The 26,957-nt window shown below is 43.2% G+C and overlaps 1 protein-coding gene across 2 annotated transcripts in view; it reads left to right on the top strand.

Annotated features, from left to right (window-relative positions):
• Positions 1 to 26,957, top strand: part of LOC136639237 (contactin-4-like) — a 230,189-nt gene that overhangs the window by 145,024 nt on the left and 58,208 nt on the right. For both annotated transcript variants that reach the window (XM_066613253.1, XM_066613254.1), the window contains one exon: positions 5,027 to 5,154. In XM_066613253.1, the coding sequence (XP_066469350.1) occupies positions 5,027 to 5,154 (128 nt within the window). The remainder of the gene's footprint in view (positions 1 to 5,026; positions 5,155 to 26,957) is intronic.

Raw genomic sequence — 26,957 nt, 5'->3', positions numbered from 1 at the left:
TTCTGTCTTGTTGTCTGCTCTTTTTCAGGCCCAATTGTGCCAACTGACCCAAGGCTGCAGTACCTATCTAACTGCTACATCTGGTCTGGATCCTGGATCCACTTAATTCTTTTGGATAGAGTTTAAATAAATGTCTATCCAGCTAGTATCATTGGAACCCCTGTGAAAGGAACCTGTGAAACGTCTCTAAAAAGTTAGGCATCCATGTTTAGTTGACTGACTGAAGTTGCAGTTCTATGCATGATTGCTTGGGTGTAAAATTTACCAGGGAAGGGCCACGACTTAGATAACTTGGACTGAAGTCATGAAAACCTTTTTTTGTGTGACTTGTATGGAATTGGGTCAAGCATGTCAAAAACTTGAGCACTGATTCGGGACTTGGGGCTTTTACCCTAATGTTGAAAAGGCTTGAGTATACTCAACACTCGCTTTTGTGTGTGCTTGTGGCTCTGTTTGGTATGTGTGCTTGCTTGTTTTTTTTGTCACTTCCGCAACTCAACTTGTTTCTCAAAAAGACAGACTTGAGTCAAAATGACTTGAAAAATGACTCTAGATGCATTGCAATGGCTGCCTGTTATAACTCATGAGCAGCTTAAGCCGGGAGACTTGGGACTTGACTCCATACTTGACATAAGTACATCCCTGAAATTTACTTCTGGTAAAATAAGCATTGAAAACATTTCTGGTTGACTGAAACAGTTTCTACTATTCACTTAACACATTTTCTTTTAAGTGTTGTTTTTAATAGTATGTACTTACAAAAAATGTAGCTGGCAGTTGCCACCTTCGAAGAGAAATGCTTTCCATCTGTCTCATTCAGGAACAAATGCTTCCTTAAGTCGGTGCATGCTGGAATATTCATTATCTAAAAATAAAGTATATGATTTTATTCATATGCAATTTATACAAATTAAATCACTCAATTAATTGACTGACATTTCTATGATTAATGCACTATGTTTATTTAATAAGGTGTTAGATCTAATAAAAGCTGCAATATTGTACTGTCTCTGCAAAAAATCGACTAAGCACAACTTCTGAGCAATTTCTATCCATTCTTATGAGACCAGGACAGTAGTTTCACACAGCAGCACCCGCTGGCTAGATGGTACCCAAGGGAATTGTCCACCAGTGGAAATACGTTTGATTTCCACACTTTGCTGAACAATACTTCATTTGAACTTTTTACTATCAGTCAAAATTTCCCACATAGCCACTTGGCATAGTTTATCAAATGATGTTCTCTTCCAACCTAGTTATCAGCTCAGTATCCTCAAATGGCCTTCCCTTGTGGTTTAACGAAAGTCTCCTACAAAGGAGACTTCTCAGGCAACACAAATGTATTTAGAGTCATATATCCTGATCTTCCTTTAATAAATTTTAAAGTGCAAAAATAATTACATGTTAACATCTGCCACATCAACGTCAAGGCTCTATGTAGCAAAGAAAAACACTTTCCACAAAAATTGCATGCTTAAGGATCCAATCCTATTCAATTTTCCAGTGCTGGTGCAGTTGTGCCAATGGGGCATGCCCTGCATCCTGTGGTGGGGAGGCAGTCTTGGAGGCCTCCTCAAGGTATGGGAACATTTGTTCCCTTACCTCGGGGCTGCATTGCAGCTGCACCGGTGCTGGAAAGTTGGATGGGATTGGGCCCTAAATCAGTGACTATGGAAGCTGTTGATCAGGGAATCACAGTTCAAAGATAAATAGTATAGCTTTTACAGCTCAATCATAACTGCAAGTTAGGCTGGTGCAAATCCTTCACGAGCAAGCCGTGCCAGTGCACGGAGGCTGAATCCAGCCTCCGTGGTGGCTTGCTGGGCGATGGAGGTGGGTCTGGGACCCAGCAGTTATGCCGGATCTCAACCCCCATTTTCGCAGAGCTCAGAGCAACTTCAAGCCGGTCCACTCTCCTCAGACTTCTGCCACCTTGGCGCAAGTCTGAGGAGACCCACTGGAGCCAGGGTGGCTTACCCAGGGGTAAGGGGAATAGTTTTCACTTTCCTCTAGCTGAGCCACTTTGGGCACCTATCCTGCACTGGATACAGTACAAGCCTATTGGCTTGCCTGTTGCAAGATGGGATTGCACCCTTATTTGTTTGTTTGTTTGTTTGTTTGTTTGTTTGTTTGTTTGTTTGTTTGTTTGTTTGTTTGTTTGTTTGTTTAAAAGCCACAGTTGTCTTGGACAGATATTTGTCAGTTTTATTGCAAATCCAATGATTTAGCGTGTCTGGGTGGGAAGACCATGGTTGTGTCAAAGGAATGTCAGAGAATGAGCCTAAATAAGACACGTTTCTTATCTAGACTCATTTCCTGATGAAGTGATGAACAGGGGTGTCAAACTCATTTCATATAACAGGCCAAATAGCATTCATGGCACCTGATGAGGTCCAGAAGTGATGTCATTAAGCATGAAGTTATTGTATCGAGCTGATGATGACCAGGAATAAGCACTTGGTTCTCAAGTAGGAACTCATAAGCTGCAAATGACAGAAAACATGCAATTCTTGATCCTATTTTCAAGATTTTCAAGGATGATCCCAAACAACACACGGATCACTCTTTTAGCAGCAAAGCATCACTTTGTAGCTCAGTAGCTAAGAGGTTTCCTGCAAAGTGATGCCTTGGCAGAAGCTGCACTGCTCAATGGGCAACCTGCGTGATAATTGGGCTTCCCCAGCACCTCAGCAGCATCTTCTTCTCACACGTCTCTTGGTCTATCCCTTTCCCCTTAGCATTCCTTGCCTTCTGAGGCCTCCTTCCATCTCTTCCTCCTAGAGTTTCGACAGAAGTGGTGCTGCTGAAAGGGCAGGTCTGGGAGAGCCCAATTATAACGGGTTAGATAAAGAGCTTCCAGGGGCCGCATCGGCCCGTGGGCTTTCCTACCCTACTATAGAAGAGCATCCATGGATACTGGACTTGCAGTCCAAAGCAAAGCAACGCAAAATGAATTCACTGGCACAAACAAAACGTCAGTGGACATATTCTTTAGGTATGTGAACCAAACTGGGAAATCATTATTATTTTTTTTTTGTATTAAGTTTTATTTACACGAGACAAGGTAAATGGTTTTACATTGACAGGGATACCCGGGTGGTTTCCACTGAAAGCTGAACATTCTTTTCCAGGAAAACAATATACTGTATATAATTTCCACAGCTCCTCACAGGGCATGTTATTTTATGCTTTGTGCATCTTTTAGTGGTATTTTTTTAAGGTGCAGCTGTCCATTTCACCACACACACATACTCTGCTGGGGACTGTTAAGCATACAGATGGACCAAAAGCAATTTTATTAATTAAACTGGCATCATCCAAAAAGAATGGCAATTTCTTGTGAAAAGTAACGTACAAGACAAGTGATAAGTAGGCTTCCACTACCTCCTCGTACTGAGCACTCCTGCAGAAACCAACTCTTCCTCAAGAATTTGCCATTTAAAAACAGTGCTTTATACAGATGTAGTGATGTAATAAAATAACTCTGCTTTCATCTTCTTTATTGGTAAAGTGGAGCAATGTTAGTCTCATGATAAAGTATGGAAATCTGAGGTGAAAATATTCAATTGTAGTCTAGTTTTGCTTACCAGGAACAGGCAGTAGGAACAGGGAGCTCAGTTTGTGAGCTTCCCAAGTGGTACTCAAACTGGTGGGTCATGACCTGAGCCTGAGAAGCCCTGTCCTTGGCCCTTTAAAGGGTGGGGGGAAGGGGGTATTGCACCACTGTCGGGTACCAAGGGGCTTTTTTCTCAACTTACCCCTTCCTGCTGTAGTCCCTGAAGGATGCAGGGTGCCCTGCAGAGCCCTCCAGAGGCCGGTGCAGGAAGGGGTAAAATTAAAAAAATTCCTTTGGTCCCTGGCAGCAGTACGATCATGGGAATCCTGCTGCCACCATTCCCTGCCCCCATAAAGACTTACCAGGGTTCTCAAACTCTCTGGAAGTTTGAGAACCATTGCCCTAGGGCATCTGGCTGGTCATTCTTGGACACAGATTGCTAGAAGAGATGGATTGTAGAGGTTGTATCCTAAGGTTAGTCAGTCATGACCATTTCCTACTCATAACTCACGAACTTAAGATACAGCCCTCAATCTCCTTAAGCCTGTTCCTGGACTGCAATCCTATGCATGCTTTCCTGGGAGTAAGTAACACTGAATTCAGTGAGACTTATTTCTGAGTAGACACGCGTAGGTTTGCTCTGTTAACGTGTCCACCCAAGGTGTCCACTAACGTGTCTATCCTAACTGAAAATTCAAATCTCAACCTTCCAGGACCCATTTCTGAATCCAGTGGATCAAAGATTAGGTCAGTGGTTCTCACACATTCAGCATTGGGACCCACTTTTTAGAATGAGAATCTGTCAGGACCCACTGGAAGTGATGTCATGACTGGAAGTGACATCATCAAGCAGGACAATTTTTAACAATCCTAGGCTGCAATCCTGCCCACACTTACTCAGTCGTGAGTCCTGTTGACTATCATTTTAAAAGCATAAACATTGTAGCTTGTTGAATGTACAGAGCTGTAACATTTCCCCAAATGTAGTCACATACCATGGGAGCATCAAATCTATTAAAAATAAAATATTGAAATGAATGGAGACCCACCTGAAATTGGCTCACGACCCACCTAGTGGGTCCCAATCCACAGTTTGAGAAACACTGAATTAGGTAATATTTGGGAAATATTTGTAGGTAAAGGTTTTTCAAAAATAGGTTGCATCTTGAAAAGCGTTTCCATGCTGGACACTGGATATCAAAGGAGCATTTTCATTAAAAACAAAACAAACAAAACTTCCCTGTTTCACATTCTGCAATGTGGAATTGCCTTCAGGTGAAGACATGGAGAACTCATGTAAATGGTACATGTACTATTAATGTATTTTGGTCTCTCGAGGATTCTCTCAAGTCACCTTCCATCGTAGCTAGCAGTGATTTCTCAGCTGTTCAAGCTGTAAATAATTAATGTGTAGAGTTATGCTCCCCCCCCTGTTTTTTTAAGTCTAACCTGCAGTCCTTGTATTTTCAGACTCACTATTTTGGAAGATGGAACTCTGCAAATTGCCAATGTTACAAAAGCAGATTCGGGAAGTTACACATGCACAGCAACAAACCATTTTGGGGCAGCCAGCAGCTCTGGAAAGCTGGTGGTGAAAGGTAATGACCTTCCTTTCCACACAATAATGATGTGTCAGCTCTAATAGGGCAGATCTGTTGTGTTTGAAGATCCTGAAAAAATTTCCTATAAAGGATGCAGTAGTGTCACTGAGAGAAGTAGGCATTCATTCATTTATTTAAAAGATTTCTATCCTGCCTTTCCTTTGCTGAAAGCAGATGCCCAAGGTGGCTTTATAGCTTAATTACTATTTATTGATTTAAAAAATAAATAAATAAAAATACAGTAAAAAAAATAGAAAATACAATACAACAGTAGAAAAAGGAAATGCAATGGGGGGAACACCAATTGGAGGAGGGCAAATATATTCAAAGAACTGCTATAGAGGCACAGGAGACAGTTATCCCAAATGCAAAATGAAACAAAAATGTTTTAAGCCCTCGCTGAAATGCCATGAAGGAGGGGATAGATCGTAATTTCCCCAGTAGGGAGTTCCATAACTGTGGTGCCACTACCGAGAAGGCTTGCCCCTGTGCCACCATCCCCCTAACTTTGGAGAAGGAGGCACTTGCAGGAAAGCCCGCTTGGATGACCTAAGAGGGCAGGCCAGAATATATGGGAAAAGGCGGTCCCTCAGATAACCTGGCCCCAAACCACAAAGGGCTTTAAAGGTCAAAACCACCACCTTGAATTGGGCCCGGAAACAAATGGACAGCCAATGTAATCGCTGAAGCCGCAGTTCAACAGAATCAAACTGCTTAGCTTCAGCAACCACCCTGGCTGTTGCATTCTGCACTAGTTGCAGCTTCCGAACCGTCTTCTAGGGCAGTCCCACATACAGCACATTACAGTAATCCAGTCTTGAAGACACTAGGGCATGGACCACAGTTAAGGCCATGAGTCTGAAAAAATCAGTAAATAAATAAATATTTATTAACCCCCAAATAAATATGCTTAGGAGCAGAAGTAGGCAACAGATATTTCAGTTATAATATGTTTTTGTAGCAAAAAAAACTTTCACTCACATTTGTTTGCCCTTATTACTGGGGTGCCCAAGGCAGCTTACAGAATTCATAAAATTACAATAACGAAGTACAAAATTAAAAAGCCAGAAGTAAAATCAACCAGCACTGAGATTCAGTCCCGAGTCTATGGAAATTGAAATAGATTGAAAAAGTCAGATTTCTCACATTCAAAGTCAATTAATTCAAATACTGTATATCCACACATGACATCAGCACTTGGAGAATCTCTAGTGTGTGCAGAAAAATTCAATGTAGAGTTGGAAAAATTCAAACTTCTCCTTCTGCAAACAGCCAGAGACAAAATTGTATATTTTGAAGCATGACATCTGCAACACAAAGACTTTGTGTACAATTTTATTGTACCATTTGCATTGGTGATTTTCGATTCAACTTTGATTCCTACATGTCTAATTTATATACTTACTTTTTTAAAGATGATGTAAGCTGCCTTGTGTGCCCGTTGGGCAAAAAGGTGGGGTACAAATTAATAAAATAATAATAATAATAATAATAATAATAATATACTAGTTTTCTGTACTAACACATCTTCTTGAATATAATCAGTATTTTAAGTATGTGGCAGGAGGTTGTATTCTAGGTCCCCACTGCTTCCATACTCAACCATTTGGGCTCCATACTGGATGGTGCATCATGTGCCTCCAGTCTCTGGCACATATATATCCACATATGTACTATATTGCATTTTACAGATACACTATAGCTGACTTGTAGCTGCATGAGGTCTGGCTTAATAAGTTTCATCAATTCATTGACTTTTATGAAACTAGAGGAAATAGATGCAATTAGGAAAACTGTGTGAATTTTTTTACTTCTCCACCCCTCACACTAACTTCTTGGGAGTTGTACAAGTGATTTAACAGGTGCAGATCTGAGTAGCGCCCATTGCACAGGCTGGGGTTCATGACCAGATTAGAGAATAAATGCTCCCTTACCTAAAGAAACCTCCAGCCTGCTCCTTCCCAGTGCTTCCCAGTGCTCCTTCCCACACTATCATGCATAGTGTGATCTATGTGGTCCTGCTGTACCAGCATTAGGATTTGGCTGTTACACATCTATTTTAGAATAGCTTTCATGGACTGCAGTCCACTTCATCAGATGCAGGATATATTTGAACTCAGCATGAAGTCCAGTATTCTGCTGAGTAATAGTGGTTGTCTGACTCTTCTGACGCTGTAATGGATATTCTTGTCATTTGATTCAGAAATTGAAATTGTTTTTAAAAATATCCTGCTAACTGCATGAATATAATTTGTCATGTTCAGAAAAACTTAGTAACTTATTCTTGTTGTCCTTCTAACAACACGTCTTTTCCTCCCCAAGATATAATCAGTGCACGATTTAATACTGTTAGTGCCTGTTCATTTTTTTAAATGTATCTCAAGGCTCTATAATGTTTGCCCAGAAATTCTGTCACCAAATTAAGCATACTAATAAAATGTTGGCAATAACATTTGGCATTGTAATTGGTTAGATGTGCTGACGCTGACAAATGTTTTAAATTAAATTATGCACTTTTTATGAGTAGTCTTGAATCTGATGAATTATTTTAGGCAACAGTCATATAGATAATAGCAAAGATAAACACTTTCCATCACCCTCTTATTTGCTGCAAAAAACAAATCCTTCCCTGGAAAAAAGATCAGAAGAGGTTGATTTATTGCTTTGTAATCAGTCATGGTATTCTAATGCTGTCGGTTTAATTTTGCCAAACTCCAGCATAGATGGATGGCCCTGGTTTGCAGCCTTTCATAACCACTATTTGTGCCAAGTCTTTTTCAAGTGGGTTATTATATATTTAAATTGAAGCTTTTATAAATGGCGAGCATGAAGCAAGCAAGACTGGAGTTAGAAAATGTGCAAGAGAAAGCAAACTCATATGATACTATCGAAGCCCGTCATATAATCCAGTATAGTAACAGTTTACAGTTAAATCCTATGCATGTTTATTTGCATGTATATTCCACTGAGTTCAGTGAGGCTTATGCCCAAGTCAGTGAGCCCAGGATTACAGTGTGTGTGTGTGAAGGTGCACATATACATTTATTAAAAAAGAAAGGGGGAAACACTTCTGTTTAACTTTTACTTTTACTTTAACTTTTGACAAAGGGGTTGTTTTTAAGGCAGCCTACAGTGGAGTCATCACTTGTGTAGGGAGCCAATAGTCAATAATAATAATACAGGTATTATCTGCTCTTTGGCCGCCCTTCAAGTGAGATATGAAGGACTGTCAGCTTGCGTGGGAGGAAACTGGAGGCCAGAATGTGATACCAGATCATATAAGGATCCATCTGAAATGTTGTAGTTCTTGAAAGACAGAACCTTTGTCAATTGTAAAAATCCCTATAGGGATTTAGCATAGTCTGCCTTGAAATAAAGTCTGAGGAGAAATCTGAAGACCATGAAAGGCGGTATATAAATACCTGTATTATTATTATTATTTAATAGTCAACATAAACCACTTTGTCATTTGAGAAAATGGCTTAAAAATTCCTTTACTTTTGCAGTAAAGTCAAGGGATATTAGAAAGTACTTTTATTTCTCTTAGTGCTCAGTTCTGACTCCATCCCATTAGCATTAATGGAAGCTACATGTGTGCATGAAGTGGAGAATATGCCCATAGGGCTGAGACACGGATATTAACTACAACCTGAGAATCACATTGTTAAAGTCTGCCCCAAAGATATAAAATGCAAAAAGCTGTTGTGAACTCTAAATGAACTGTGAAAGTACAGTACTCTCTTTTACATGGATATGTCTGAGTGTCTGTCCTATACGTAAAATACTTATATGTACAGGTTGAGTCTCGGCATCCACGAGGGTTCCATTTCAGGAACCTCCATGGATGCTGATTTTCCCGTTAAACAAAAGCAATTCAAAAATTCTTTAGGCAGCAGTTTAAAAACAACCAGCTCACCATGGTAACTGGGCAGGCAGGCAATGGATCAATCTCTCTCCCCCTTTCCTGTTCTAGCTTTGTTTCAGCTGGGAGGCAGACCCCTCCCTTCCCCCTGGAGCAGCAAGAGGATGCAAAGCAAAAATCAGTTCCTAATTGTTTTGCATTCCTTCATGGGCGCATGCCCCAGGCTGATAATTAGGTTATACCCATATATAGGTTTGGGTAGAAGCCTAGAATGACTAGCTGCCATATTTTCATTCAGCTTTGTGGATTACAAAAGGTCTCCTCTAGTGCATCAGGCTAACTGTAAGATGTTTTGTTGCTCATCTTATCTAAAATGCTATGAAGGTCATGGATTAAAAAACGGGCAGCCCAAACCTAACCTGCACTGGAACAGGCAGGCTGGCCAGCCTACGCTGTGTTCAGTGCAGAGTTGGGACTGGCTGCAGCACAACTCAGAGTAAGGAGAATTGTTTCCCCTTACCCTTTGTCACATGGCAGCCACCCCAATAGGGCTGGCTACCTGGATCTATGCCACTGAATTAGGTGGTGCAGATCCTAGCAGCCCAGTGTAAGGCCAGCTGCTCAGGGGCCTAAGTGATGGATCCTGGTCCCACTGTCCCTCCCGAGCCTGGTCAACCCACCGTCCCTCGTTTCCCCACCCAGAAACACCCACCCTCCCCAACCCCTCACTTCAGTAACACACTGGCAGTGCAAACTTACCTTTGTGAGGTCTGGGTCTAGCATGGAGAGGCCAGCATGCATACTTGCACCAACCTCCCCGACTCCTGCAGTGGCACAAACATGCTTTACAGCACATTCACTACACTCGGAGGTCAGTGCAAGAGACTTGTGCTGGCTTAAGAGCAGCTTTGAATTGCGCCCTTAATTTTAGCTTAAACTTTTGTAGCACTTCCATTAAAAAAAATCCTTGATTTTCAATTCTAGTTGTTGCTTCCCCCTCCTTTATTTTATTTTAATAATATTTTTCCTACCAGTATTGGCTTTTCTAGTCCAGCTGTTGCTTTTATTTTTCCCTTAATTTTCAAGCAACATGTCAGTTTATAATGCAAGAAAGAAGAAACAGAAAATGGATATAATCTCTTAGTTCAAATTTGAGTAAAACGTGACTGCCTGACAAATGACATAAATATTTGTTATATATGAGACTTGAAAAATAAGGAAATATCAAAAAGTGCCTTTTGGCTGTTTTTAATACATGCCTGCCAAGAACGGAGATAGTTGATGCTTTCACAGACCAAGCTGATCATGCTTTTGGCTTGTCACTAATTTTTTGAATGATAATATTTTGAATAAAATCCTGATAAGAACTTGAGTGTATTTCCCAAACCATTACATTAGGGCAAATTGCAGCTGACAAGAGAAGAGTCAAATAAGCAAACAAAAATGTTTGCACACAGCATACAAATGTTAAATTTCCTGTTAAATTGGTTCTATTTTTACAGTACCTTAGGCCAAGTGTTCCAATTCTCCATGATATATATACAGTATAAAAATCTTATACCATACTACATGATTAGCATAAAGTTAATGTAAGCATTGTTAGCTGTAAGCTACTGACAGCTCAATCCTAACCTGCCCTGGTGCAGCCAGAGCTCTTGGCTAGCACTGTATCCAGCTCAGGTATGGAGGAAACTGGAGGTCTTCTTGGGGTAAGTGGATATTTATCCCCTTACAACGGGTAAAGCCCTAGCCTGCCCTATGGGGCTTCATGGATCCACACCAGCTTTTTAACTGGCTCAAATCTGGAAAGCCCAGTGTAATGACATGAGAGCCGGGGGGGGGGGGTTAGGATACAGTGAAAGAGGCCTCCGCTGATCCCACCTCCCTCGCAGGCCCAATCCACCCCGTTCTGCCCTCTCCTGCCCTGAAACACCCCTCCCCACCACACAACCAATGTCCTCCTTAACCAGCTGGTCAACTTGATTCACATGTACTTGGTTTGGTCCAGAACTCCTTCTTGTCATTTAGTGCCCCCTAATGCGCTCTGCAGGCTCCACACTAATTAATACGTCCTTTTAAAAAAGAATTCTAGGGAGTTTTAAAAAATGGATTGTAAGATGTTCAGGGAAATATTAGGCTTTACGAATCTTGGTCAGTAGGTTCTAGATTAAGGTGTGCAACTTATCTGAAATAGCTGTTATATTGTTCCACTTTAATGACATTATTTTGTACAAGCATTTGTAATGTATAACGAAATCTGCCTAATGTCTTGGGGCAGAAATGCTGGGGCTATCAAAACAGGCTTTTGAAAATGTAGCAGTTTAACTTTTTGATTTGATTAGGGAATATACCCATGGTATAGGTTTTTATTCTAATAAGCGATAGAGCTGTTTAATGTATATTGTTGCCCTCATGGTTTATAAGTTGTAATGGCTCTGCAGAGACAACTCTGTATCCATTTTGCCTTGCACTTTCCAATTACATGAACCCAATTTACTCAGATTATAATATGTGGGTACCAAGCACTACAGAAATCCAGGTGGAAGATATTTGTATTAGGCTACACAGTGTACAAAACCTGAGTTACAGGCAATTTTGCTTTGCAAGAGACTTGATAAAATGGTGTATTAACTTTCAATGTTCTAAACGTCCCTGTGGACCAGTTTGAGGAAAATGTTTAATATAGCACCATAGCTGATACCTTCACATCTTAGAACCCAAAAATCAATTTCAAGGACACAGTTTTTTTTCTCTAAATCTTATAAGTTTTAAGACAGTTTCCTTTTTGCTTCTTAAGGTAACTGTGTAGCAGTTTTTTTTCTGATTTTTTCTGATTATTTTTTCAGTAAGCCTCTCATTCTGCAAGGATTCTGAGAAGTTTTTTTAATGTCTACCAAGTTTGATTCAGAGACCCACTGAAACAGCCAGAACCTTTCAGGGTGTCCTTTCAATATTTCTTGTACATATATATTAATTCTCTTTCTGAATCGCCACTTTACAGCCCAATCCTATGCTGACTAGTATCAGCGGAACAGACAAGCACATTGTGGCCACACAGAGACCAGTGTCACTGGCAGAGGCCTGCACCAGATCTGCACCCAGTGACCAGGATAAGTGAACTGTGGGAGGGGGAGGCAGAATGGGTCAGGGAGAAGACATAACCAGGAAAGGAAGGGCAGCCCGGGAGTGGTTCAGGCCCAGGAAGGGAGCAGGGATGGCAGCAGAGGCTGCCAGCACATCTATCCTTCCTCCCAGGCTTCTGAACCCAACACAGAACTTCTTGGTTCTGTGCCAGCTAAATAGGTGGTGTAGATCCAAGTATACCTATAGGGGCTGCCTGGACCAGACATGGGGTAAAGGAACAGATGTTCCCTTACCCCGAAGAGTTCTCTGGCTGCCTTCTTGGCCCCACAGGATGCAGTGGCAGTTGTTTTGGTGCTGCTCTACCATGGAGTGGTAGCCTCCATAAGTTTGAGCTGCCTATCTAAATTTGCATACCCTGATAGTGGTATGACTACTGCATTGTTCTCTTTGTGGGACTATCCGTAAAGGCAGTCTAGAAGCAGTGTGGCTTTTTGTCTGCTGCTAGCCGCAGGTATTATGGGGCACCAATTGCACCTGGATCCCACCTTTTATTACCAGTTTGCTTTCAAGTAAAGGCATGCATGTCCTGTGTTCAGACATCTGAAGGAGCATCCATCAGGGTGCCCTGTCTTTGAGTAAAACATACTGGGAGGCTACTGCTTTGGATAATATTGTTGAAGGTGATGTTTTGTAACACTAGAAATATGACGCTTCTAGTGACACTTGTATTATAGAATTCTATTCCAGAAGATACTCGCCAGGCCATGCCCATTGATTTTATTTATTTTCATGTTTATTTGGATAAAATTTATATTTTCCCTCTCAACAGTTGTACTGAAGAGGATGTGCAATAAAGCATTTAAGAAGATATTTAATCAATGCAAAGCAATACTTGATGCGTTAAATTTTAAATGTATTTATTCCATGAGGCCTTATGAATGCTGGACAATTTTGGTTTTTTGTTATTTTAGAGCAGAGGTGTCCAAACCCCAGCCCGGGGGCCATTTGCGGCCCTCAGGGACCCCCAACCTGCCCCACGGGGAGCCCCCAGTCTCCAATGAGCCTCTGCGCCGCTGGAGACTTGCAGGAGCCCACACTGGACTACTCTCAGCTCAAGGGCTGACTCTTTGACCCTTCCTGCAAGCTGTGGGCTGAGGCCTCTCTCTGCCTCTTGCTGTTTCACATCTGTGAAGCAGCAGCGGTAGCAAAGGAAAACTGGTCTTGAGCTATCGCGAGACTGTCATTCATTCGTATAAGCTCCGGTTCTAATATATTCATTTATTTAAATTTATTTCAATTTTACATTTTTTCCCCAGCCCCCAACAAAGTGTCAGAGAGATGATGTGGCCCTCCTGCCAAAAAGTTTGGACACCCCTGGGGACTCTGGACATAGTATTGAGATTGTTGGTTGCTAATGTTTGTGGGGTTCCCCTCCCCCAAAAGAGTTTGTATAATATTTTGAATGTTTTACAGGACTTTTTAAAAATACATTTAATTAAAAACTACCTTGAAGGCCGTATGATAGATAAGCAGGTTACTATTTTAAGTATCAACAACAACAGTATTTATATACCGCTTTTCAACAAAAAGTTCACAAAGCGGTTTACAGAGAAAATCAAATATCTAATGGCTCCCTGTCCCGAAAGGGCTCACAATCTAAAAGTTGCAAAACACCAGCAGACAGCCACTAGAAAAGATACTGCTGGGGTGAGGTGGGCCAGTTACTCTCCCCCTGCTAAATAAAAGAGGATCACCCACTTGAAAAAGCGCCTCTTAACCAGTTAGCAGGGGTTAAGTCAGTAGAATAACAGTCAGTAGAATAACAAAAGGCCCAATCCTATCCAGCCTTCCAGCACTGATGCAGTCGTGGCAATGGGCATGTCCTGCATCCTGTGATGGGGGACAGGAGCATTTGTTCCCTTACCTCATGGTTGTATTCTGGCTGTGTTAGTTCTGGAACGTTGGATAGGATTGGGCCCGAATAATCCTAACCTGGGTTATTTATAAATCTGGGTGTATTGTATTCTCTTGCCAATGTCCCACCTGTGACAATTTCTGTGGTCTCTTGTACTTCAAAATATTCACCTGAAATAGCAGAAGCTTCTCTAGCTGAGATCTGTAAACATGGATTGCATGTTTATGCATTTTCTTTCAGGCCATCTTTTTCAATATTATCCTTCTCTTAAATGGGTCAGAAGTCTATTCACAACTTTATCTGTTTAAGACTGTAAACAAACAAAACCCAGCCATTGGTTTAATATACAGCTGCTAGGCTGTGTACTGAAACTGGTTGAGGAGAACCTCTCCAGTGCTTAAACAGTTCCACTAAGTACTTGTCCATGTCTCTGCACAGTTCCTAATGCTGGGCTTAACTTTGAAGCCCTATACAGCTTGTGTCCTGTGTACCTGAACAATTGCCTACTCTCACCTGCATTGAGGCAATCCTTGGTTGGTCTTCTCTAGATGCCCACACCAGGTGTCTGAGCTAGGTGGTGAGTGGAGTAGCAGTGGACCTCCCCAGCCCTGCACCCGAGGCAAAGGTTCATGATGGCGCCCCCCGTGGGCTGTTGCAGCCCCCCCTCACAAAAGCTGCCCCCCTCACCTGAGGTTCACAGAGCCTCATGCGACCTCCACCTGCATTGGGGAAGCCTCTCTGAGGTTCCCGGATGCCTCAGAGAGGCTTCCACAGAGTCCTAGCAGCTCATGCCCAGGGCTTTTGCCCCATCGGACTTTATGGCAGGTCTGCAACAGGAGTGGAGAGATAATCTTCTCAGTAATGGTTACAGTAAAGGTTACAGGCCTAATCCTTTTATAATTTGCTTTACCTGACTACTTTTTTATCTGACTACTGTTTTTATGATGTGTTAATTTGCTTTTATCTGTTTTTAAATTATGTTTTTTAATTTGCTTTTAACCTTTGCTGTAAGCCACCTTGAGTCCTTCCAGGGAGAAAGGCGGGGTAAAAATAAAGATAATAATAATAATAATAATAATGGTGCCCCACGTGTCCCCTGAAGCCTCACCTGTTCTGTTTTTTTTTTTTTAATGCCAGACAAATGCCCTTCTGTTTTATTAATCGTACATTTGATAAGAATAGGATGCTGACATTTTACTTGCTGTCTTATTTAGTTGATTTCAAATGCTGGTCCCTTCCTTCCTTTGTAGGCTGAAAAAATGACACATGAAATCAAGATTCATTTGCTAATCACTTAAAAAAAATCAGACTTTTTGGTAAACATGGCGGAGGTCATAAGGGCAGACTCTTTAAATGCTACCAAAATGAATAGCTTTGTCCCTTGGGCCTGCATGAAAAATAAGAGTAAATAAAAACATGGAATGAACAGAATAAAATGCTTGGTATTTTTCCCCCCACAAGTGTTTGCCTAGTAGGGCTCACCTCTTTTAAAAAGAGCATATGTTCTATCACATTTCACCTAGTGAAATAATTAATTAGAAACAGTAGACACTTGGTCCTGTCTTACTTTTCTTATTTATGTGAGCAATTACATCTTTTAAGCTCACTTAAGTGACTGAAATAGTCAACAGCTAGGGAAATAAAACATGTTGAATTTAGTATTTATGGAGTATTTTAGAGTATCTAGTTTCTCATTAAACTAGTTTTCTGTAGGCAGAACAACAAGTACAACTGAAGCAGATGTTCAGAGGCAGTAGATTCATTTTAATTTCAGCTTTACAGTATATATAATAAAAAATTTAATAAAACTAGAGGTAAACTCTGAAACCTCCAAGAATTGAAGGTCAGAGATCTATGCTTTTTAATATCTAGCTCCCCTTCAGAAAGCCTTTCATCACATTAATGGCTAAGTCATACTGTTTATAAAGCAGGTGTAATGAGGCAATTAGTAAGGCCTATGACAACCATGGAGAATGAAATGAACAAGGCTTTCAACACACACCAGATGGATATCTTCGATATATTTCTTGTTATCTGCTTGTGGTGATATGCTAAATTACACTGAATCAGTACTCAAGAAGGCCATCCGAATTGATTAACAGCAACAAAGATGCCTGCTTCAAACTGGAAGAAGCAACCTTGTTACAGTATGTCTACGCATTTGTTTGAAAATGTTTATTAGGGGGGAAAAAATCATTCATTTCCAAGCTCCAAATGAATGCATTACACAACACTGATTTCCATTGGCATTTTCAAAGGTGTAACTGCAGTTAAACTTTTTAAAATAGTAGAGAAGATACATATTAAGCGGAGGAAAGGTCCCAAAAAGGGGAAATTCACTAAATAGCCATATATTTGCCAAGTTGGGGAAAGATCCAGGTCTAAGGACCAATCCGCACAAAACGTTGATCTGTTTCCGATTGCTTTCATTACAATAAATAATGTTATTTATTTTTAAATCATGCACAATATTATAAGTGCTATACACAGATAAAGGTAAACAAGGATTGTGAACAGGTTTACAGTGTTAATTAATAGTCTAGTCCTAACAGTCCAGGAGCTACCTGTCCTACGATACAGCGGTGCCAAATGGCCACCACTGTATCCTGCAGGGCCAAGGAGGCAGCGAGGGGTCCCTTTGGGGTAAGGGACATTGATTCCCTTACCCCATGTCAGGTTATGGCAGCCACTATGGCTCTACTTGGATATGTGCCAGCTCAATTGCTGGTGCAGATTCATGTAGCCCCATGTAGGGCTTTCAGGCATGGGAGGGGGGGTAGAATCCAGCAGCAACATCTGCTGCCATCCCTGCCCCCCTCTTAGGCCTGTAGCGTTCTCCTCCCTGCCCTTGCCCAGCTCCAAAACACCCCTTGCCACTCCGTTCCACCTTCTCTTCACTGCCCGGTGGTGTCACTCACTCACCTTTTAAACTTGACAGGGGAATTCTGTGATCAACATTCACTAAATCAAAGAAAGGAAGCACTAATCATGCAGTCAGTGTGACTAACACAAGACAAAACCAACAACAGATAGCAGAGAATTGATGGGTCTCTGCCAAGGCTGAACCAAAGACCAAGGTTGCCATTCATTTTTTAGCAAGGCTTCGCTGCTTTGTGTTGCAGAGCCATGGCAAGAGTCAAGTAAATTCGGGTTCTTACAAACAGAAAATGGCTGTGAGTCAAGCCCTTGCATGCAGTTAGGAAGTAGCCTGTGGGCCCAATCCTATCCAACTTTCCAGCACTGGTGCAGCCACAGTGCAGCCCCAAAATAAGGGAAAAAATATTTCCTTACCTTGAAGAGTCATCCGTGACTGCTCCCCCATTGCAGAATGCAGCACACATCCTGTGGACATGACTACATCAGCACTGGAAAGATAGATAGGATTGGGCCCTCACTGACAAGAGAAGCCAGCAAGGGAGTCACTACTTTCCTGGAGGAAGAAGACACGATAACTGGCATCGGTCCAAGGAGATCCACTGATGTCCAGACAGCCAAGGGGAGGTAAGTAAAAATATTCTGACTTACCTCTCCTGGGTCATCTGATCACCTACCACCATAGCATGCAACCTGCGCTCTAGCAGCACAGCTGCAGCATGTAGCATGGTGGGTGGTAGGAATTCTAAAATAGTGGGGCAGCTGTTTCTTTTGCAGGAGTGCTTTGGATACAGGAATCAGTGGAACTATTCCAAGTACCCAGCCTGAAAGCAAAGCATCTCAGTGAACAGCAGAATATTGACACTTTGTGCTGAAAATGAAGATGGTCATTTTCTTCCCAGATGAGAATTAACCATAGGAACCCTTTGTTCTAAACTGGGTGATTTCTGTAGTTTTTTTTCCTCCACTCAATCTGGTCTGCTTCTTTTCAGCTTCAAGCTGCTTAACAACACAGAGAATTTGGTTTGCAGTAAAAATCAATGAAGCCTAATTGTCCACTTGCCTTTTGAAGAGTGTTTTAGAAACACTTTCCGAAAAAAATGAAAAGTTCACATTTTCATACAATGCATTTTAAAGCTATGGTGTTCTCCTCACCTCCAGAGGGTGGAAGGAGGCAACCCTCGTATCTGCAGATTCACATATCCACAGGGGGGTTTGGGAACAGAACACCCGCAGACAGTGGCATTGCTAGGGGGATGCAGGGGCTTCAGGCCACACCAGCTGATGCACACAGGGGGTTGATGCACACTGGGGGGGGGGGTCACATGGTAAAATCACAGTTTTTAGGAATAATACTATCATGTCATATACCATTGGATGTGGAATTTACAGCAGAAAGCAATTAAAAAAACCAGAGTAAAATAAATCCTTTCTATCAAAAGTTATGGACAAAAAAACCAGAAAACAAAAATGCATGGAGCCCTATGAGAAGTGAAACTGAGCCATATTGTGCGTTTACCCATGAGTAGGCAAATTTGCCTTAGTCCATCGGAAAGGGCAGGCTTAGAATAATTCATCAGCACAAGAATGGTCCCAATCCAATGAATGCAGCCCCCAAAAAAACTTGAGAAGGAAGTCCCTCCCTCCAAGCTGACAAATGTATTGAGCCCTATGGAAAGCAAAACTAAGCATTTTTTCACGTGGAGGCGTTTACTCTCAAGTAAGCAAATGTGCCTTTGCTCTGGTCAGGCCAGGCAAAGGGGAATATGAGGTCACCAGAATGGTCCCAATTTGATTGAACTGGAGCTCAGCAGATGCTCCAGAAGGCAGCCATAAAAGAAAGGCTTCAATTGGTAAGGTGGATTCTGACAGTGATATGGTTTAAACATAAGAACTAATGGGGGGGTGGTATTGCAGGCAGGCTACAAAAAAAAATTCATTTGGTAGAACAGGGCTGGCTTCCCCTTATTTATTTGTTTTACTTTAATTTGCCTCGGGGGGGGGTGACACTACTAGTGGTATAAAACCATCATGTTTATATATATGTATATATATATATATACACACACACACACACACACACACACACACACCACCTACACCTGAAAAGATTAATAGCTGATGAATAACTGTAGTCACTTGTGATACTCTGCTATGCAAATTATAATAATTATATATCAATCGATGTGTAATTTCATTCAGAATTTAATGAAACAAGCCATGTTGAAATACCTGTATTCTATCAAAAAGTACAGCCAAAAAACCAGTGGGGGTGGGGCGATTGTACATCGCCACGTCCACCACCCAGGATGTTGCCCCACCCACTGCATGGGAGGAGGTCTATCTTAGGGGAGACGCACTGGCCTGCCACACCAGGTGACGCGAATCCTAGTAACACCACTTCCTGTATATACAGGGGAGCCCCTGTACTATCAATCAGAGGAACCCACTCTGTGTGTTTTTGTTTTAGACTCTTCTGAGCATGCCTCCTGTTTATAAGAAGGAGAACCCTCCTCTGAGGGAAGAGGAGTCTTTGTTCAGGAAGAATAAATGTTCTAATCACAACTGATACAGACCCAGCAGAAATATCCCTCTTAGTGGAGACTGATTGGAATATGCGATTTAGAGCAGCAATTCATACAGAGATGCAACAGGCAGTCTGCTTTGTGGGCTCACAGCAATCTTTAATTATCTTATTAGCATAAGGACCTTTTACTACTACCCTTACATTACTTACTTTAGCAGAAATGTCCTACATCCAACATACTGTACTGTATATTTAACTTCAGGAATTGTTGTTTAACAACCTTTCACCTAGTGACAGACCGCATATACCAGATGGTGGTCAAAGCACAACAAAGAGGCATTCATGTCTCCCATAGCCTGCAGTAGAATGTCTGTTTAAACAATGAAAGGCTCTTATATGAGGGTCGCCCAGAAAGTAATGCACCACATTTTTTTTCTCAACCTACAGTAATGGTACAAATGCGAAACTTTAGATATACATTATTTGAATTTTCAGGAGTGCGCACACAAATTTTTGGTTTCTTCAGACAGATAGCGTAGCTGCAGCAGTGTTTCGAAATGGCGTCTGTAAGTGATGTACGTTACAAGCAGCGTGTCGTCATTGAATTTCTCATTGCGGAGAAAGAAACTGTTGGGAACATTCACAAACGTTTGTGTACAGTTTATGGAGAATCTGCAGTCGACAGAAGTACGGTTTGTCGCTGGGCACAGAGGGTGAGGCCATTAGAAGGCGGTTTGGCAGAGCTCCAAGATTTGCAGCGTTCGGGGGGCCATCCACGGCTGTCACACCTGACAAGACGCAGCTTGCTGATGTGCTCATTCGCGAGGACCGATGCATAATGACTAGGCAGTTGGCGCTGAAGCTGTCAATCAGCAAAGGAAGTGTGGATGCAATCAGCCGTGCTCTTGATTACTCAAAAGTGTGTGCACAATGGGTTCCGCGCTGTCTTACAGTGGACCACAAAAAAACATTTCTTCTGAGTTGCTGAAACGTTTTGAAGATGAGGGGAAAGTGTTCTTGTCCAGAATTGTGACAGGTGATGAAACCTGGGTTCACCATTTTGAGCCCAAAACAAAACGACAGTCGATGGAATGGCGTCATCCTCAATCTCCACAGAAGAAAAAATTCAAAGCAACTGCTTCCGCCGGTAAGGTCATGATCACTGTGTTTTGGGACGTTGAGGGTGTCATACTCATTGATGTGATGCCAAGAGGCAGCACCATTAATTCTGAAGCTTATGTGAAGACATTAACCAAACTCAAGAAGCGCTTCCAGCGACTTCGGCGCCATAACAACCAGGTGAATGTTTGATTCAACATGATAATGCTCGGCCTCACACAAGTTTGAGGACTTCGGAACACATCACTAAGCAGGGTTGGACTGTGTTACCCCATCCACCCTACAGCCCTGACCTAGCTCCCTCAGACTTCCACTTGTTTGGGCCATTAAAGGATGCCATTCACGGAAGACATTTTGAGGATGATGAAGAGGTGATTCGCACAGTGCAGAAATGGCTTCGTGACCAGAACAAGGAGTGGTACCGATAGGGCATACATGCCCTTGTGTCTCGCTGGAGGAAGGCCATAGAACTGGACGGTGATTACGTGGAAAAATAGGGAGTGTAGAAGAAACATTCTTTCTTGTGTGCAAGTTTCATTGTGTTCAATAAATAATTGTTGAAGAAAAAAAATGTGGTGCATTACTTTCTGGGTGACCCTCGTAGAAAAGAAGAGGCAATATATCTCCAGTAGTCTGCCCAGCAAGTGTTTGGCTGCCCAGCAAGTGTTTTGCAGTATCTGTTTACACAGCAAAGGCACTAGATTGGGCTGAATGTTCACTTAATGACCTGATTGCATAACAACGGAGATAGGAGAACTTATCCCTGTCATTAAGTGATGCACACTTGTACTCGTACTGGTACTGGTTTGAGATTTCACAAGCAATGGTCCACTGGACCCTCTGCAAAAAAGTATAATATTCTAGTGTCCAAAAATTGCTGGGACCACAAAGCTGAAAAAGTTACTGAAAATTAAAAAGTGGAAATTTTTTAAGAGTTTCCTTGCCTTCTGTATTGTCTTTTTACATTTCTCTTTCCAAGGTTTGTGTTCCCTTTTATTATCCTCATTAGGGCAAGATTTCCATTTACAGAAGGAACCTTCCTTGTCCTTTACAGCCTCTCCAACTCTGCTTCTTAGCAATGCTGGCACTCTTTCTGGATTTAGTAGAGCCCTTCCTCCTTTGTGGTGTACACTTCTGCTGTGCTGCTATTACTGTTGTTTTAAACAGCCTCCATGCACTCTGGAGAGATTTGACCCTTTTTACTTTTTGTTTCAACTTCTTTCTAATTAGTTTCATTTGTTGAAAGTCCACCCCTTGGACTGAAGTTTCATTAAAATCAATATTTTTGTACACAATTAAGTGCCTATAACCCACTGATTTTAATCGACTGAAAGTACTGTGTGTTTATAGTGCATTCTTTGGCAGGTTCACTCAGAAATCCCCTGGGTTTATTCCCAAAAAAATGTGCATTGGACCACAGGATTACTATAGGATTAATTTATCTGAATTGTCTGCAACACTTCCAGTGAAAAACTCCTTCCACTAAGCGAAGGTACCTTTCAGATACAACACTTTGTATTGGATATCAAAGGTATCCTTCAAATTTAGTTGAAATCTCACCTGGGCACAGTTCTCAGACAGGCATTCAGGGAGTCAAACTCTTTTATTACTTTTGAGTGCATATTTAGAGAAGAACTCAAGACTAACTGCAAAGTAGTAATTGTTATTTATTTAGTATCTGAAACAATGGTGCTGTAGTAGTTGGCAACCTTCAGTCTCGAAAGACTATGGTATCGCGCTCTGAAAGGTGGTTCTGGAACAGCGTCTAGTGTGGCTGAAAAGGCCGATTCGGGAGCGACAATCCCTTCCACACTGGGAGCAAGTGCAGTCTGTCCCTGGCCTGTCTCCCTAGCTATGGGCCTTCCTTCTTTGCCTCTTAGCCTCAGACTGTTGGCCAAGTGTCTCTTCAAACTGGGAAAGGCCATGTTGCACAGCCTGCCTCCAAGCGAACCACTCAGAGGCCAGGGTTTCCCACTTGTTGAGGTCCACTCCTAAGGCCTTCAGATCCCTCTTGCAGATGTCCTTGTATCGCAGCTGTGGTCTACCTGTAGGGCGCTTTCCTTGCACGAGTTCTCCATAGAGGAGATCCTTTGGGATCCGGCCATCATCCATTCTCACGACATGACCGAGCCAACGCAGGCGTCTCTGTTTCAGTAGTGCATACATGCTAGGGATTCCAGCACGTTCCAGGACTGTGTTGTTTGAAACTTTGTCCTGCCAGGTGATGCCGAGAATACGTTGGAGGCAGCGCATGTGAAAAGCATTCAGTTTCTTCTCCTGTTGTGAGTGAAGAGTCCATGACTCGCTGCAGTACAGAAGTGTACTCAGGACGCAAGCTCTGTAGACCTGGATCTTGGTATGTTCCGTCAGCTTCTTGTTGGACCAGACTCTCAGAGATTGTAATGCAGGGAGGTGAGTCCACATCCTGAACCATGACCTGTGTTTTCTTCAGGCTGATTGTCAGTCCAAAATCTTGGCAGGCCTTGCTAAAACGATCCATGAGCTGCTGGAGATCTTTGGCAGAGTGGGTAGTGACAGCTGCATCGTCGGCAAAGAGGAAGTCACGCAGACATTTCAGCTGGACTTTGGATTTTGCTCTCAGTCTGGAGAGGTTGAAGAGCTTTCCGTCTGATCTGGTCCGGAGATAGATGCCTTCTGTTGCAGTTCCAAAGGCCTGCTTCAGCAGGACAGCAAAGAAAATCCCAAACAAGGTTGGTGCAAGAACACAGCCCTGCTTCACTCCGCTTCGGATGTCAAAAGGGTCTGATGTGGAGCCATCGAAGACAACAGTGCCCTTCATGTCCTTGTGGAAAGATCTGATGATGCTGAGGAGCCTGGGTGGACATCCAATCTTGGGGAGAATCTTGAAGAGGCCGTCTCTGCTGACCAGGTCAAAAGCCTTTGTGAGATCTATGAAAGCTATAAAGAGTGGCTGTCGTTGTTCCCTGCATTTCTCCTGCAGTTGTCTAAGGGAGAATACCATATCAGTGGTGGACCTGTTGGCTCGGAATCCACACTGTGATTCTGGATAAACGCTCTCTGCAAGTACCTGGAGCCTCTTTAGTGCAACTCGGGCAAACAACTTTCCTACAACGCTAAGGAGAGAGATGCCACGGTAGTTGTTGCAGTCACCCCTGTCGCCTTTGTTCTTGTACAGCGTGATGATGTTTGCATCCCTCATGTCTTGAGGTACTCCACCTTCTCTCCAGCAGAGACAAAGGATTTCATGCAGCTCAGTGATGATGATCTCTTTGCAGCACTTTAGGACTTCAGCAGGGATGCTGTCTTTTCCAGGTGCCTTGCCAAAGTCAAGGGAGTCCAGGGCCACGTGAAGTTCTTCTAGGGTTGGTTCACTGTCAAGCTCCTCCAGCACATGCAGGCACTCAATGTTGTTCAGCGCTTCTTCGGTGACTACATTTTCTTTGGAATATAGCTCAGAGTAGTGCTGCACCCAGCGTTCCATCTGCTGCGCCCAATCCTGGATGACCTCGCCTGTTGCAGACTTCAGAGGGGCAATTTTCTTCTGTGTTGGACCTAGGGCCTGCTTGATACCATCATACATCCCCTTGATGTTGCCCGTGTCAGCTGCTATCTGTATCTCGGAACAGAGCTGGAGCCAGTAGTCGTTAGCACATCTCCTGGCAGTCTGCTGGACTTTGCTGCGAGCACCTCGGAGGACCTGCAGGTTGCGCTCACTGGGACAGGCCTTGTATGCTGCTTGAGCTCTCCTCTTTTCCTCAATGACTGGTGTCAACTCCTCAGAGTGGGCTTCAAACCAGTCTGCTGTCTTGTTGGTCTTCTTGCCAAATATGGACAAGGCGGTGTTGTAAACAGCATTCTTGAAATGTTCCCATCTGTTGGATGCGTTTGCATCGACCGGGCCTGGAAGAGATTCCTCAAGCGCTCGTGCAAATTCCTCCACTTTTCTCTGATCCCGGGTCTTGCTGGTATCAATGCGAGGTCTTCCTTCCCTTTTCGTGTGATACAGTCGCTTTGTTTGCAGTTTCACTCTGCTGCACACCAGCGAGTGGTCGGTGTCACAGGCAGCACCCTGATAGCGGCGTGTGATCTTGATGCTGGGAAGGCTGGAGCGTCTGGTGAGGATCAGGTCGAGCTGGTGCCAGTGCTTTGATCTTGGGTGTCTCCAAGAGACTCTATGTTGGGGCTTCGTGTTGAAGAACGTGTTGCTGACACAGAGACCGTGATGACAACAAAACTCTAGCAGGCGTTGGCCATTTTCGTTCATCTTCCCAGTGCCGAACTGACCTAAGCAAGTGGGCCACGAACTGTTATCAGCACCAACTCTAGCGTTGAAATCGCCGAGGATGAACAATGGCTCTTTTAGGGGGATCTTCTTGATAGTGGTGGCCAGGTCATCATAAAATTTGTCTTTGGCTTCTGCTGGAGACGACAGAGTCGGTGCATAAGCACTGATGAGAGTGACAGGTCCTGCTGATGACTGGAGCTGCAGGGACAAAATTCTTTCACTTCCCACAGTAGGTGGGATGATGGATTTCAGCAGGGTATTTCTGACCGCAAAGCCAACACCATGTTCCCTGGTTTCGTTTGGTGGTTTTCCCTGCCAGAAGAATGAGAAATTTCGCTCCTTGACAGATCTGGCAGCCTTGTCTCTTGAAGGGCAACAATGTCCATCTGCAGTCTGCTCAGCTCCATGTCGATGACAGCTGGTTTGCGTGCATCGTCTATTGCTTGCAGGTCATCAGAGAAGCCAGGTGTCATTGTCCTTACGTTCCAGGTGCCCAGCTTTAGGGCAGGAGTTTTCTGTTTTCTATTGCATGGTGCAGAGTTGTCGATCCACTTGTCGGTTTTCACCCTAAACCCCACGCACCCCGTGAGGTTAACGGACCGTGGCGAGGCAACACCTTACTGGCTGGGGACTGCCCAGCTTAAGGCGGGCGGTAGCTGCCCAATGAGATGCAATGATCTCTCCCACCGTCGGAAGCAGCCCCTGGCGTCATGCCCTACGCCAATCGAGCAAAGACTTATAACCGGTAACTGCTGCTTCCCGTGTTGTGCCGACGCCGTATGGCGAAGTTGGAGTGTCCTCTCCAGTGCGCGAAGCCTGGGTAAAGAAGGTATGGAGGATAGGCTGTTACCCATGCAGCAAATCCCCCCTCTCCACGTCGCTGGAATGATCCAATGGAAAGGTAGAAACCAATACGGTTGGTTCCAGCGGCGTCGCAGGAGTTGCCAGAACATGACTGTGTGCAGCCACGAACCGCCTGAGGGACTCCGGCTCCTGATTTTGCCTCAAGGTTGACTCCTGAAGCCTTTTCCACAACTGGATGTAGCCACAAGGCAGTGGAAGTTTGGAATCAGAGTTTTCCTTCTCTTAGATAGAAACCCCTCTCGTGCCCCTCCCCCTGCATCCCGTCTGCCTCACCACTGCTCCCTGTTCAACTTCCTGATAGCCACAAACCCCTCTCCTGCCGTTCCCCTGCATCCCGTCTGCCTCACCACTGCTCCCTGTTCAATGGTGCTGTACAACGTTACTTTTAAAACAGTTGTAGTTTGCTGACTATCAAAGGTTTGGGAGCTTCTGTTATCTTTGGACATCAGCAGGCACTGTGAAAAATGCTGAAGGCAGGAAAACATGACCCTGAGCTGAGAAGATTAATAGCTGATGAATAACTATAGTCACTTGTGATACTCTGCTATGAAAATTTCTGGAGCTCTTCTAATGGATTGTTTGAGTAGTTTATGGAGCGTGGCCAAAACTCATTTTAGTAACTAGAGGAAGCGAGAACAAAATTTAGTCAGTGTTTTATTTTAAAAAAGACAAAAAGGAACTTTTAGACATCACAGGTGCACATGAACTCCACATGATGCGAGCTTGCATTGTGGTTTTTTCCCCTTTTCAAAAAGTCCTTTCAAAATCCTAATTAAATATAGTTTTGTATATTTTGTGTGATCACGCTCTGGTTTATTAGCATTCGGGGTCTTGGAATGTTCTATGTGTCTATTACCTTGAGCCATTCAGAGACAGGAAGCTATATGTCTTCATTGTTGTGTACCCTCAAAGGGTTGGGGTGGGACCAAAGGGTAAATAGTAGACGTCATTCCCCAGGTGTGTCATTTTGAGCAAACTAGATCACACTTGTAATGGAAATACACAAGATCCCTTGTGGAGATAGGGTGTGGTGTCAACAGTGGCCCCTTGCTCTGACAGGCCTGGGAAGCATGTGGTTAACACCAGGGCCTTAGACTTCAGGTAGTGTGCTGCACAGCTGCAGCTGCTTAGAGCAACAAGGCCCTCAGGGTTAAAAGCAGCACCTGTCAGAGGAACAGAGGGTGGAGAGACTTGAGAGAGCAGGAGAAAAGAGCATAGACAGACAGACAGGCGGGCAGGCTAACTGGCTAAAAGGCTGGCTTATGGGCTTATGAACTGACTGACCAAC

This window comes from Tiliqua scincoides, chromosome 2 (assembly GCF_035046505.1).
Source record: "Tiliqua scincoides isolate rTilSci1 chromosome 2, rTilSci1.hap2, whole genome shotgun sequence".
NCBI lineage: Eukaryota > Metazoa > Chordata > Lepidosauria > Squamata > Scincidae > Tiliqua > Tiliqua scincoides.
Note: the sequence above shows the minus strand (reverse complement) of the source record. Positions and strands in the feature narration are given on the sequence as shown.